Source organism: Schistocerca piceifrons, chromosome 4 (assembly GCF_021461385.2).
Source record: "Schistocerca piceifrons isolate TAMUIC-IGC-003096 chromosome 4, iqSchPice1.1, whole genome shotgun sequence".
NCBI lineage: Eukaryota > Metazoa > Arthropoda > Insecta > Orthoptera > Acrididae > Schistocerca > Schistocerca piceifrons.
Window position 1 is genome coordinate 1254995 of NC_060141.1, and position 13933 is coordinate 1268927.

Sequence of the window (13933 nt, forward strand, 5' to 3'; positions counted from 1 at the left end):
AGGTGTTGACAAAGATGCTTCCACAAGCATTTTGAACTACTGTATCAAACGCAAGATACGAAATTACAGTAATGAACTCAGTTTGAGCAAGAATGCGCGAAGGATGTGTGCTAGAACTCCTTGAAAATAACAACACACTACGAATCGACAGATGAGTTCTGAAATAAGTCAGGGCCTACTGTTTTGTAGCAGTGCTAAATTCCACAATGTAAATAAACAAAAAAAAAAAAAAGAAATAAAATCTTCCGTTCTCGTCCGATCACCGAAGTGAAGCAACAACGTTAGTAGTACTCGGAAGGGTGAGCGCCTGGGAACTCTGGCTGTCTTCATTTTTCGCTTTTCAGTCGCTACTCCTGGCAGCCAGCCTTTTTCCATATCACCTTTCTGTTGTGACAAAGAGACTTCCTCAAGCATTTTAAACGGCCGTAAGGTACGAAACTGCAGTAATTAACTCAGTTTGAAGGAGAATGTGCCAACCAAGTTTGCCAGGAAGTCTTTGAAAACGACAAAACAGTACGAATCGGGCGGTATGCTCCGAAATACGGTAGCGCCTGCCTATCGTTCTGCAGCGGCGTACAGCTCCAAGTTCGATTTCTAATCATAAATTTATTCTTTTGTCGTCTCGCCTCCTCCCGCAGACGTTTCTCGCGCTTGTGCTGTCATATGGACCGCGACCCGAGCGGCAGCGAGCGGCAGTCGAGCAAAGTCGGGACAAGTCGGGACGGAAGGGGGGACAGGCGCCAATGCACCGCGCAAATTACGCAAATATCTGGAAGCGCGGCGTGTGTCAGCCAGGTGAGAAAGCCTCCGTCGGTCCAGCAGGACACTGCCACACCCCGCGCAGTCCGCCCGCCGCCCGACCGCGCGCGCAAGCCCCGCGCCGGATAACAGGAACAAGGCGCGTCGCCAGCGAGTGTCGGAGGCCACACGCACCAAACGAATGACAGGCGGTGCACCGAGCAGCTGTGTTGTGCGTGTCTCACCTACGTTCGGCAGTCGCCTCTGAGACGCCGAGGCGAGCGCGCACTCCGCGCCACCTTCGAGGTGGAAAGACGAGCTTTGCGTCAAATGTGCCACGGAAAGCAGCGATTGCGTGTGTTGCGAGAAGAGGCGAATGCTTCTTCTGGGGTGCGGCTACAGTATAAGGACGCCAACGGCCATACCATGTTGAATACACCGGTTCTCGTCCGATCACCGAAGTTAAGCAACATCGGGCCCGGTTAGTACTTGGATGGGTGACCGCCTGGGAACACCGGGTGCTGTTGGCTCTATCTCATTTTTTCATTTTTACGTCGCTGCACCTGCCAGCCCTCTTTTCATACTAACTTTCAGGTGTTGACAAAGATGCTTCCACAAGCATTTTGAACTACTGTATCAAACGCAAGATACGAAATTACAGTAATGAACTCAGTTTGAGCAAGAATGCGCGAAGGATGTGTGCTAGAACTCCTTGAAAATAACAACACACTACGAATCGACAGATGAGTTCTGAAATAAGTCAGGGCCTACTGTTTTGTAGCAGTGCTAAATTCCACAATGTAAATAAACAAAAAAAAAAAAAAGAAATAAAATCTTCCGTTCTCGTCCGATCACCGAAGTGAAGCAACAACGTTAGTAGTACTCGGAAGGGTGAGCGCCTGGGAACTCTGGCTGTCTTCATTTTTCGCTTTTCAGTCGCTACTCCTGGCAGCCAGCCTTTTTCCATATCACCTTTCTGTTGTGACAAAGAGACTTCCTCAAGCATTTTAAACGGCCGTAAGGTACGAAACTGCAGTAATTAACTCAGTTTGAAGGAGAATGTGCCAACCAAGTTTGCCAGGAAGTCTTTGAAAACGACAAAACAGTACGAATCGGGCGGTATGCTCCGAAATACGGTAGCGCCTGCCTATCGTTCTGCAGCGGCGTACAGCTCCAAGTTCGATTTCTAATCATAAATTTATTCTTTTGTCGTCTCGCCTCCTCCCGCAGACGTTTCTCGCGCTTGTGCTGTCATATGGACCGCGACCCGAGCGGCAGCGAGCGGCAGTCGAGCAAAGTCGGGACAAGTCGGGACGGAAGGGGGGACAGGCGCCAATGCACCGCGCAAATTACGCAAATATCTGGAAGCGCGGCGTGTGTCAGCCAGGTGAGAAAGCCTCCGTCGGTCCAGCAGGACACTGCCACACCCCGCGCAGTCCGCCCGCCGCCCGACCGCGCGCGCAAGCCCCGCGCCGGATAACAGGAACAAGGCGCGTCGCCAGCGAGTGTCGGAGGCCACACGCACCAAACGAATGACAGGCGGTGCACCGAGCAGCTGTGTTGTGCGTGTCTCACCTACGTTCGGCAGTCGCCTCTGAGACGCCGAGGCGAGCGCGCACTCCGCGCCACCTTCGAGGTGGAAAGACGAGCTTTGCGTCAAATGTGCCACGGAAAGCAGCGATTGCGTGTGTTGCGAGAAGAGGCGAATGCTTCTTCTGGGGTGCGGCTACAGTATAAGGACGCCAACGGCCATACCATGTTGAATACACCGGTTCTCGTCCGATCACCGAAGTTAAGCAACATCGGGCCCGGTTAGTACTTGGATGGGTGACCGCCTGGGAACACCGGGTGCTGTTGGCTCTATCTCATTTTTTCATTTTTACGTCGCTGCACCTGCCAGCCCTCTTTTCATACTAACTTTCAGGTGTTGACAAAGATGCTTCCACAAGCATTTTGAACTACTGTATCAAACGCAAGATACGAAATTACAGTAATGAACTCAGTTTGAGCAAGAATGCGCGAAGGATGTGTGCTAGAACTCCTTGAAAATAACAACACACTACGAATCGACAGATGAGTTCTGAAATAAGTCAGGGCCTACTGTTTTGTAGCAGTGCTAAATTCCACAATGTAAATAAACAAAAAAAAAAAAAAGAAATAAAATCTTCCGTTCTCGTCCGATCACCGAAGTGAAGCAACAACGTTAGTAGTACTCGGAAGGGTGAGCGCCTGGGAACTCTGGCTGTCTTCATTTTTCGCTTTTCAGTCGCTACTCCTGGCAGCCAGCCTTTTTCCATATCACCTTTCTGTTGTGACAAAGAGACTTCCTCAAGCATTTTAAACGGCCGTAAGGTACGAAACTGCAGTAATTAACTCAGTTTGAAGGAGAATGTGCCAACCAAGTTTGCCAGGAAGTCTTTGAAAACGACAAAACAGTACGAATCGGGCGGTATGCTCCGAAATACGGTAGCGCCTGCCTATCGTTCTGCAGCGGCGTACAGCTCCAAGTTCGATTTCTAATCATAAATTTATTCTTTTGTCGTCTCGCCTCCTCCCGCAGACGTTTCTCGCGCTTGTGCTGTCATATGGACCGCGACCCGAGCGGCAGCGAGCGGCAGTCGAGCAAAGTCGGGACAAGTCGGGACGGAAGGGGGGACAGGCGCCAATGCACCGCGCAAATTACGCAAATATCTGGAAGCGCGGCGTGTGTCAGCCAGGTGAGAAAGCCTCCGTCGGTCCAGCAGGACACTGCCACACCCCGCGCAGTCCGCCCGCCGCCCGACCGCGCGCGCAAGCCCCGCGCCGGATAACAGGAACAAGGCGCGTCGCCAGCGAGTGTCGGAGGCCACACGCACCAAACGAATGACAGGCGGTGCACCGAGCAGCTGTGTTGTGCGTGTCTCACCTACGTTCGGCAGTCGCCTCTGAGACGCCGAGGCGAGCGCGCACTCCGCGCCACCTTCGAGGTGGAAAGACGAGCTTTGCGTCAAATGTGCCACGGAAAGCAGCGATTGCGTGTGTTGCGAGAAGAGGCGAATGCTTCTTCTGGGGTGCGGCTACAGTATAAGGACGCCAACGGCCATACCATGTTGAATACACCGGTTCTCGTCCGATCACCGAAGTTAAGCAACATCGGGCCCGGTTAGTACTTGGATGGGTGACCGCCTGGGAACACCGGGTGCTGTTGGCTCTATCTCATTTTTTCATTTTTACGTCGCTGCACCTGCCAGCCCTCTTTTCATACTAACTTTCAGGTGTTGACAAAGATGCTTCCACAAGCATTTTGAACTACTGTATCAAACGCAAGATACGAAATTACAGTAATGAACTCAGTTTGAGCAAGAATGCGCGAAGGATGTGTGCTAGAACTCCTTGAAAATAACAACACACTACGAATCGACAGATGAGTTCTGAAATAAGTCAGGGCCTACTGTTTTGTAGCAGTGCTAAATTCCACAATGTAAATAAACAAAAAAAAAAAAAAAGAAATAAAATCTTCCGTTCTCGTCCGATCACCGAAGTGAAGCAACAACGTTAGTAGTACTCGGAAGGGTGAGCGCCTGGGAACTCTGGCTGTCTTCATTTTTCGCTTTTCAGTCGCTACTCCTGGCAGCCAGCCTTTTTCCATATCACCTTTCTGTTGTGACAAAGAGACTTCCTCAAGCATTTTAAACGGCCGTAAGGTACGAAACTGCAGTAATTAACTCAGTTTGAAGGAGAATGTGCCAACCAAGTTTGCCAGGAAGTCTTTGAAAACGACAAAACAGTACGAATCGGGCGGTATGCTCCGAAATACGGTAGCGCCTGCCTATCGTTCTGCAGCGGCGTACAGCTCCAAGTTCGATTTCTAATCATAAATTTATTCTTTTGTCGTCTCGCCTCCTCCCGCAGACGTTTCTCGCGCTTGTGCTGTCATATGGACCGCGACCCGAGCGGCAGCGAGCGGCAGTCGAGCAAAGTCGGGACAAGTCGGGACGGAAGGGGGGACAGGCGCCAATGCACCGCGCAAATTACGCAAATATCTGGAAGCGCGGCGTGTGTCAGCCAGGTGAGAAAGCCTCCGTCGGTCCAGCAGGACACTGCCACACCCCGCGCAGTCCGCCCGCCGCCCGACCGCGCGCGCAAGCCCCGCGCCGGATAACAGGAACAAGGCGCGTCGCCAGCGAGTGTCGGAGGCCACACGCACCAAACGAATGACAGGCGGTGCACCGAGCAGCTGTGTTGTGCGTGTCTCACCTACGTTCGGCAGTCGCCTCTGAGACGCCGAGGCGAGCGCGCACTCCGCGCCACCTTCGAGGTGGAAAGACGAGCTTTGCGTCAAATGTGCCACGGAAAGCAGCGATTGCGTGTGTTGCGAGAAGAGGCGAATGCTTCTTCTGGGGTGCGGCTACAGTATAAGGACGCCAACGGCCATACCATGTTGAATACACCGGTTCTCGTCCGATCACCGAAGTTAAGCAACATCGGGCCCGGTTAGTACTTGGCTGGCTGCCCGCCTGGCAACACGTGTGCCGCTCGCTATTGTGCGTCCCAGGTAGTCGAGGATCACCGGCCGCCGAGCCGTCCCCGCCCGACATCCCACCGCGCCGCGCCCGCGCCCGCCGCCTGCCGGCTCCCGCGCCGCGCCAGCCGTAGCTGTTCGTTTTCCAACGCACGATACAACGATTCGGTAAGTGACGATGACGACGTATAACCGCTCGAACACGACGTTGCAATTGCAATTCGATCGAGAGTACGTGAGGCCGACGGCCTACGAAATCGAAGAATGGATGTTTGACGAACTTCGTATAGAGGAGGAGGAACTGGAGGGGCTGATGCTCGATTTTACGTTGTATAGCTTGTTTATCAAGTTGACAACACTAATACGGTGTGAAACCCTCGTGTCCACACACGGTGGAATACGAAAATTCAAGCACAGGGACGGCGCAGTGAGTGACGTGAAGATCTCCTTCGCCGGATATGGTGTGCGTCATTTGAAGGTGTACAACCTACCATTTGAAGTGCCTGACGACGAAGTGGGACGTTACTTGCGTCTTTATGGCGAAGTAATCTCCGTGAACCGCGAGTTCTGGGGTGCTGGCCACCGGTACAAAGTGGACTCGGGCGTCAGAGCAGTGACGATGGTGCTAAAAAAGCACGTGCCTTCGTTTGTAACGATCGGTGGGCATAGGGGGGTCGTGCAATACAACGGCCAGCCCCAGACGTGCTCCATCTGCAGCTCCACGGAGCACATGAGGGCAACGTGTCCGAGGAGCAGACGTCCGGCGCAATTGCCGCGCACAGAAGCCACGGAGGCACGTCAAGAAACCGCCACTGCCAGCTACGCTGGAGCGGTAACGCGCGAAGCTCCACGTGTTCACGAGACGGCCCCAGCGGAAGCGGCAGCGCCGCCAGCCGCCGCCACGGAGAGCCCAGCGGCTACCCCACCCCCTGCGCCCGTCCCTGCACCGGCCCCGGCCGTAGCAGGTAGCGCGGGTGAGAAACGCCAGCTGAGCTCCGACTCCGAGGGCGAAAGTACAATGGAGACTGACGCAGCCATGGCCCCCACCCCCTCGCCCGTCGCCCGGCGGCCGAGGATCGCGGAGGTCAGCGCACCCGCCCAGCCGACAGCTGCGCCTGCCGACAGCCCTGCCGCCCAGGCCGGGCCCAGCGCCGACGCCGCCACGCCATACAGCGAGATGCGTGAGCTTGCAATCAAAAAGCAAGTCACGAAACTGGCCCGCATTCTGAAGGAATCAGAAGGCGAGCCCAAAGAAAACAACGTGGACGCCCCGGCCGCGGGGAAAGCCAAAAAGCGACGGAGCAAGCGGCGAAGTCTCAGCCGCGAAAAAGACGAAAAGATGGACGTATCTGAGTCAGAGGAGTCAGATACGGCATCCGCAACCAAAAAGGCTACAACCCCAAAAGCAGAGGACGTAGTCCTGCGGCCGGAACGGCTACAGCACTCCACAGACCCGCCTCCACAAAGTGTTTAAATGCAACAGGGCTCGGGCTCAGTATACAGTGTAATTACGTGTAACGTGAACAGAATGACCGCCGCACTAAAATTAGATGCACTAATTGACTTCCTGCAGCACAAAGCCGCAGACGTGGCTATGCTACAGGAGGTGGTCACGACGGCTATAGAACAGGTACCGGGATACGAAGTCATCTGCAACATCGACGCAGAAACTCGCTGCGGAACTGCCACACTAATCAGGCACGGCCTCGAATTCGACGACGTGAAAATGATGCCCGACGGACGCGGAATAGCGGTGAAGGTGGAAGACACTGATTTTGTAAACATTTACGCTCCGTCGGGAACGGAAAACAAGCGTGCCAGGAGCAAATTTTACAACGAGGACATCTGCGAGCTACTAGTTCACAGCAACAACGTCGTCCTGGCAGGTGACTTCAACTGTGTAATTTCACCCGAAGACCAGATCCCGGTACCCAACTTGTGCGCCGAACTGCAGGATCTAGTTAGGCGTCTAAAATTAGCAGACACCTGGCGTCTACTACACCAAAACCACACAGTGTTCACGTACCTGTATAACCGCGGCAGAAGCAGAATCGATAGAGTATACGTAAACAGAGAGATGGCCACCTCTGTGACACAAGTAGAAGTCTGCCCTGTGATCTTCTCAGATCACTGTGCCTATCAGTGCAAACTCCGTCTACAGAGAAGCAAGCTTCCAGCAGGAAGAGGAACGTGGAAGCTAAACACAAGCCACCTCACGGACGGGAAGCTGAAGCAGGAAATCGCCGACACGATCCAGGCATGCAGAGAGCGGCGAGGCGAGTACAATTCCACTACTGAGTGGTGGGTAGAACACGCCAAACCGCAAGTAAGACGGGAACTCATAAGGCACAGCGCTGAGAAGGCTTTCTGGAAAAGAAACACGGCAGACTTCTACACCAGATGCCTACGAGACGCAATGGACGCCCCCGCGGACGACGAACTGTTTCTGCCGCGGATAAGAAGACTCAAAGCACGTATACTGAGCCTGAAAAGAGACAAAATGAGAGGAGTCGTCGCCCGTAGCCAGACAAACGGCGAAATGGAAGATGAACCTGCCACGCTGCACCACCTGCACAGGGAGAGACAGAGGGCTAGTAGCAAACAAGTAAGGCAACTCGTCGACAAAGACGGGAACAGGTTAACGACGAAGAAAGACATCATGAGCCACGTCGAAGACCACTTCAACGACCTGTTCCGAGGAGATGAAAATGACGACGGAGAAATGGCGAGGATCCTGCAAGAGACCCGTCGGATCCTTACCAACGCAGACCGGGCACTACTCAACGAAAACGTCACAGACGATGAGGTGAAAGCCGCCATCAAAGACAGCAGAAACGGAAGAGCACCAGGCGCAGACGGAATCCCATCAGAATTCTACGCTGCGCTCTGGGGCACAGTCGGCGGAATAATCACAGAAATAGTAAACGAAGTTCTCAACGGGACAGAATTGCCATCAAAATTCCTCCAAGGGACGGTGATTCTGATCCCCAAAACGAAGGCAGCCATCAAAATTGAAGACTTTCGGCCAATAACCCTCCTAAATTCAGACTACAAAATAGCAGCAAAGTGCCTGGCTGCAAACATCAAGGTCGCGCTACAGAAAGCTATTAGCCCATGGCAAACCTGTGCAGTGCTTGGCAGGAACATCTTCGACGCCGTCTGCACATACAGGGACATCATAGCCCACGCAGCAACAACGAGGAGACCCGCAGCCGTAATCTCTGTCGATTTCCACAAGGCTTTCGACAGGATCAGTCACCGGTACCTGCTGAAAACTATCGCACGCCTCGGATTCGGACCAAAATTCGGAAGAACAATCAAGAACGTCATTACAAATGCCACCTCAAAAATAACAGTAAACGGATGGACTTCCAAGTCAATAAGACTGGGAAGATCCGTCAGGCAAGGATGTCCATTATCGATGGCACTTTTCACAATAGCCCTCGACCCACTACTACGAAAACTAACAGCCGAAATCGGAGGATACACAATGGGTGCAACGAACATCGTATGCACGGCCTATGCTGACGACATGGGCATATTCATCCAAAACGAAGAAGAACTAGGAATAATCCAGCCTATCATGGAATCCTTCGAAAAGGCTTCAGGTGCCAAAACGAATCCGAGGAAGACAGTGCTACTACCAATAGGCAACGGCAGACTGCGACCAGCGAGACAGTGGTACCGAGTGACAAACAACCATAGGGCACTCGGAGTGGAACTACAGCAGTGCCCTCTGAAAATGGCAGCACAAAACTGGCGCAGCGTCTTGAACACAACGAGAGGGCTCGTGAGGATACACGCGAACCGGAACCTGACGCTGAGCCAAAGAGTGCAGTTAGTAAACGAAACAATCCTGTCGAAAGCGTGGTACATGGCGCAAATACTATGTGCTCCGACGGAAATTGCGCGAGCGATAGGAAGTGCGGCGTACTACTTGCTGTGGAGGCGGGAAATCTTCAAGGTCTCCCAGGCGACGTGTTTCCTGTCAAGGGACGAAGGCGGACTCGGTCTGACTGACGTTAAGACGAAATGCGCGGCACTGCTTCTACACCGTGCGATGAAAATGGCAAACCAGAACAACAACAGTATAACGTCCAGCCTGATAAACCAATATAAACCTGAATCTGAAGAGGCTCCTGTAGACACCACGCACATACCATTCAAGTTGCGGCACATAAAACAGATGGCAATCGACAAGAGTTACAGCACCGCGGTCGTTGCCAACCCACAGCAAAGAACGGCGAGGAACATCTACAGCGCTCTGAGGGGGAAGGCAAGAAAGTCCAAAATAGAGACGAGTTTTCCAGACCATGACTGGCCACAGGTCTGGAAGAATGTCTCGGAACGGACACTTCCTGAGCACGCCAGGGACACGTGGTATAAAATCATCCACAAAACAGTGCCGACAAACGAAAAACTGGCACGCATAAAAATGCGGGAATCCCCAAACTGCGAGCTCTGCAACCAGACCGACACCATCGAACATCGTTTTGGCTGCAGAGAGAGCGGGGAAATATGGGCGGCAGCGAGAAAAATGATCGCCCACATCAACAGAACCGACGAGAGGGCGATACATGTCTCAGCTGTCACTGTCCCGGACGCGAAGCCTTTCCCCAAAGCAAAACGCCTGGCCACAATGTGGATCATCGCCATGACGGCACACGCCATCGTCACGAAACGGCAGACCGACAAGGCGCAGTTCCTCACGGACCTGTGGGAGGAACACAGGAGGGCCAAACAACACTCCAAGTACCGCGAGACCTTCCAGAACTTCCTGCAGGTCCCGCTGGACGCCGCCTTCCGAGACGCCTTCAACACGACGTGACCGACGCCCTCCCACAACACCCACACCCCAGTCGCTGAGGACGTCGCCCACCGATCCCTCCAAAGCCCCGACGGCAAGAGTGGTGCAGCGCGGAAAGCGTTTTTACGAAATGTGCACATAGTGAAAGTTTATATGTGAAGCAGTGCAAAAGTGAGTGACGTGTGCCAATTGTAGTGATACAGTGTCCAATTGCCACATAAAAGCAGGCAAGGAAATGGTCAGAGATAAATTTAGTGAAAAGGTTACAAAGTGCCCCAAGAAAACAACAAAATGTCATACAGTGTATTGCATGTAATTAATGTGTTCTCTCACTCACTCTCTCTCTCTCTCTCTCTCTCGCTCTCTCTCTCTCCACTCAAGGTACGCTTTTCCTTTCTCTTATGTCTTCAGTTCATTTGCTTATTGACTTGTTTTTTTTTTTGTTGTTTCATTGTTTTTTGTTTATTTGTCTGTTTGTTGTTCCTTTTTGCTTTTTGTTTTGTTGTAAATCTCGGCCCATCATGTGCCAATCGTAGCATGCCTCTCTGCGACTAATAATCCCTGGCATTCACAAATTTAATCACATAGATGTTTCTGGTTTATAATCCCCTTTTCGCCTCTGGGTACATATAGCAAACATGCCAAAATAGGTGCATTTCAAATAGCATAGAAGCAAATTTTTAATTTTCCCTTTTTTTCATGTAAATTCAAAAAAAAAAAATATATATATATAGAAATAACGCAAGCTTTGAAATTAAAAGACATAAAAAAAAAAAATCAAACAGGAAAATCTACATGAAGGACACTCAGTGAATAAACGTGTTGTAACTCGACCAAGAACTATCAAAAGAACAATCAGAACAGAAACCTAGACAGTGAATATCACCGTTCAATAATCAAGTACACCATTTAATGTAAAGACTTGTAATTGTTACAATTTGTAAATAAAAGTTTATATACGTTACAAAAAAAAAAAAAAAAAAAAAGGTGCTGTTGGCTCTATCTCATTTTTTCATTTTTACGTCGCTGCACCTGCCAGCCCTCTTTTCATACTAACTTTCAGGTGTTGACAAAGATGCTTCCACAAGCATTTTGAACTACTGTATCAAACGCAAGATACGAAATTACAGTAATGAACTCAGTTTGAGCAAGAATGCGCGAAGGATGTGTGCTAGAACTCCTTGAAAATAACAACACACTACGAATCGACAGATGAGTTCTGAAATAAGTCAGGGCCTACTGTTTTGTAGCAGTGCTAAATTCCACAATGTAAATAAACAAAAAAAAAAAAAAAGAAATAAAATCTTCCGTTCTCGTCCGATCACCGAAGTGAAGCAACAACGTTAGTAGTACTCGGAAGGGTGAGCGCCTGGGAACTCTGGCTGTCTTCATTTTTCGCTTTTCAGTCGCTACTCCTGGCAGCCAGCCTTTTTCCATATCACCTTTCTGTTGTGACAAAGAGACTTCCTCAAGCATTTTAAACGGCCGTAAGGTACGAAACTGCAGTAATTAACTCAGTTTGAAGGAGAATGTGCCAACCAAGTTTGCCAGGAAGTCTTTGAAAACGACAAAACAGTACGAATCGGGCGGTATGCTCCGAAATACGGTAGCGCCTGCCTATCGTTCTGCAGCGGCGTACAGCTCCAAGTTCGATTTCTAATCATAAATTTATTCTTTTGTCGTCTCGCCTCCTCCCGCAGACGTTTCTCGCGCTTGTGCTGTCATATGGACCGCGACCCGAGCGGCAGCGAGCGGCAGTCGAGCAAAGTCGGGACAAGTCGGGACGGAAGGGGGGACAGGCGCCAATGCACCGCGCAAATTACGCAAATATCTGGAAGCGCGGCGTGTGTCAGCCAGGTGAGAAAGCCTCCGTCGGTCCAGCAGGACACTGCCACACCCCGCGCAGTCCGCCCGCCGCCCGACCGCGCGCGCAAGCCCCGCGCCGGATAACAGGAACAAGGCGCGTCGCCAGCGAGTGTCGGAGGCCACACGCACCAAACGAATGACAGGCGGTGCACCGAGCAGCTGTGTTGTGCGTGTCTCACCTACGTTCGGCAGTCGCCTCTGAGACGCCGAGGCGAGCGCGCACTCCGCGCCACCTTCGAGGTGGAAAGACGAGCTTTGCGTCAAATGTGCCACGGAAAGCAGCGATTGCGTGTGTTGCGAGAAGAGGCGAATGCTTCTTCTGGGGTGCGGCTACAGTATAAGGACGCCAACGGCCATACCATGTTGAATACACCGGTTCTCGTCCGATCACCGAAGTTAAGCAACATCGGGCCCGGTTAGTACTTGGATGGGTGACCGCCTGGGAACACCGGGTGCTGTTGGCTCTATCTCATTTTTTCATTTTTACGTCGCTGCACCTGCCAGCCCTCTTTTCATACTAACTTTCAGGTGTTGACAAAGATGCTTCCACAAGCATTTTGAACTACTGTATCAAACGCAAGATACGAAATTACAGTAATGAACTCAGTTTGAGCAAGAATGCGCGAAGGATGTGTGCTAGAACTCCTTGAAAATAACAACACACTACGAATCGACAGATGAGTTCTGAAATAAGTCAGGGCCTACTGTTTTGTAGCAGTGCTAAATTCCACAATGTAAATAAACAAAAAAAAAAAAAAGAAATAAAATCTTCCGTTCTCGTCCGATCACCGAAGTGAAGCAACAACGTTAGTAGTACTCGGAAGGGTGAGCGCCTGGGAACTCTGGCTGTCTTCATTTTTCGCTTTTCAGTCGCTACTCCTGGCAGCCAGCCTTTTTCCATATCACCTTTCTGTTGTGACAAAGAGACTTCCTCAAGCATTTTAAACGGCCGTAAGGTACGAAACTGCAGTAATTAACTCAGTTTGAAGGAGAATGTGCCAACCAAGTTTGCCAGGAAGTCTTTGAAAACGACAAAACAGTACGAATCGGGCGGTATGCTCCGAAATACGGTAGCGCCTGCCTATCGTTCTGCAGCGGCGTACAGCTCCAAGTTCGATTTCTAATCATAAATTTATTCTTTTGTCGTCTCGCCTCCTCCCGCAGACGTTTCTCGCGCTTGTGCTGTCATATGGACCGCGACCCGAGCGGCAGCGAGCGGCAGTCGAGCAAAGTCGGGACAAGTCGGGACGGAAGGGGGGACAGGCGCCAATGCACCGCGCAAATTACGCAAATATCTGGAAGCGCGGCGTGTGTCAGCCAGGTGAGAAAGCCTCCGTCGGTCCAGCAGGACACTGCCACACCCCGCGCAGTCCGCCCGCCGCCCGACCGCGCGCGCAAGCCCCGCGCCGGATAACAGGAACAAGGCGCGTCGCCAGCGAGTGTCGGAGGCCACACGCACCAAACGAATGACAGGCGGTGCACCGAGCAGCTGTGTTGTGCGTGTCTCACCTACGTTCGGCAGTCGCCTCTGAGACGCCGAGGCGAGCGCGCACTCCGCGCCACCTTCGAGGTGGAAAGACGAGCTTTGCGTCAAATGTGCCACGGAAAGCAGCGATTGCGTGTGTTGCGAGAAGAGGCGAATGCTTCTTCTGGGGTGCGGCTACAGTATAAGGACGCCAACGGCCATACCATGTTGAATACACCGGTTCTCGTCCGATCACCGAAGTTAAGCAACATCGGGCCCGGTTAGTACTTGGATGGGTGACCGCCTGGGAACACCGGGTGCTGTTGGCTCTATCTCATTTTTTCATTTTTACGTCGCTGCACCTGCCAGCCCTCTTTTCATACTAACTTTCAGGTGTTGACAAAGATGCTTCCACAAGCATTTTGAACTACTGTATCAAACGCAAGATACGAAATTACAGTAATGAACTCAGTTTGAGCAAGAATGCGCGAAGGATGTGTGCTAGAACTCCTTGAAAATAACAACACACTACGAATCGACAGATGAGTTCTGAAAT

General features: G+C 51.7%; 1 protein-coding gene, 5 non-coding genes and 1 pseudogene across 6 annotated transcripts in view; all 7 read left to right on the plus strand.

Annotated features, from left to right (window-relative positions):
- The window catches only part of LOC124794834 (wiskott-Aldrich syndrome protein homolog 1-like), a 36357-nt gene extending 30984 nt beyond the window's left edge, over window positions 1-5373 (plus strand). Inside the window, exon 3 of the mRNA XM_047258498.1 lies at window positions 5273-5373. Coding sequence (XP_047114454.1) covers window positions 5273-5373 — 101 coding nt within the window. The remainder of the gene's footprint in view (window positions 1-5272) is intronic.
- Window positions 1150-1268, plus strand: LOC124796749. The gene has a single exon (XR_007016826.1). It is a non-coding gene; the product is annotated as a 5S ribosomal RNA (ribosomal RNA).
- On the plus strand, window positions 2480-2598 carry LOC124796760. The gene has a single exon (XR_007016827.1). It is a non-coding gene; the product is annotated as a 5S ribosomal RNA (ribosomal RNA).
- Window positions 3810-3928, plus strand: LOC124796771. The gene has a single exon (XR_007016828.1). It is a non-coding gene; the product is annotated as a 5S ribosomal RNA (ribosomal RNA).
- LOC124796627 lies at window positions 5141-5258 on the plus strand (annotated as a pseudogene).
- A 6884-nt stretch (window positions 5374-12257) lies between the features above and the next one.
- Window positions 12258-12376, plus strand: LOC124796782. The gene has a single exon (XR_007016829.1). It is a non-coding gene; the product is annotated as a 5S ribosomal RNA (ribosomal RNA).
- Window positions 12377-13587: 1211 nt separating this feature from the next.
- Window positions 13588-13706, plus strand: LOC124796794. The gene has a single exon (XR_007016830.1). It is a non-coding gene; the product is annotated as a 5S ribosomal RNA (ribosomal RNA).
- Window positions 13707-13933: the final 227 nt, after the last annotated feature.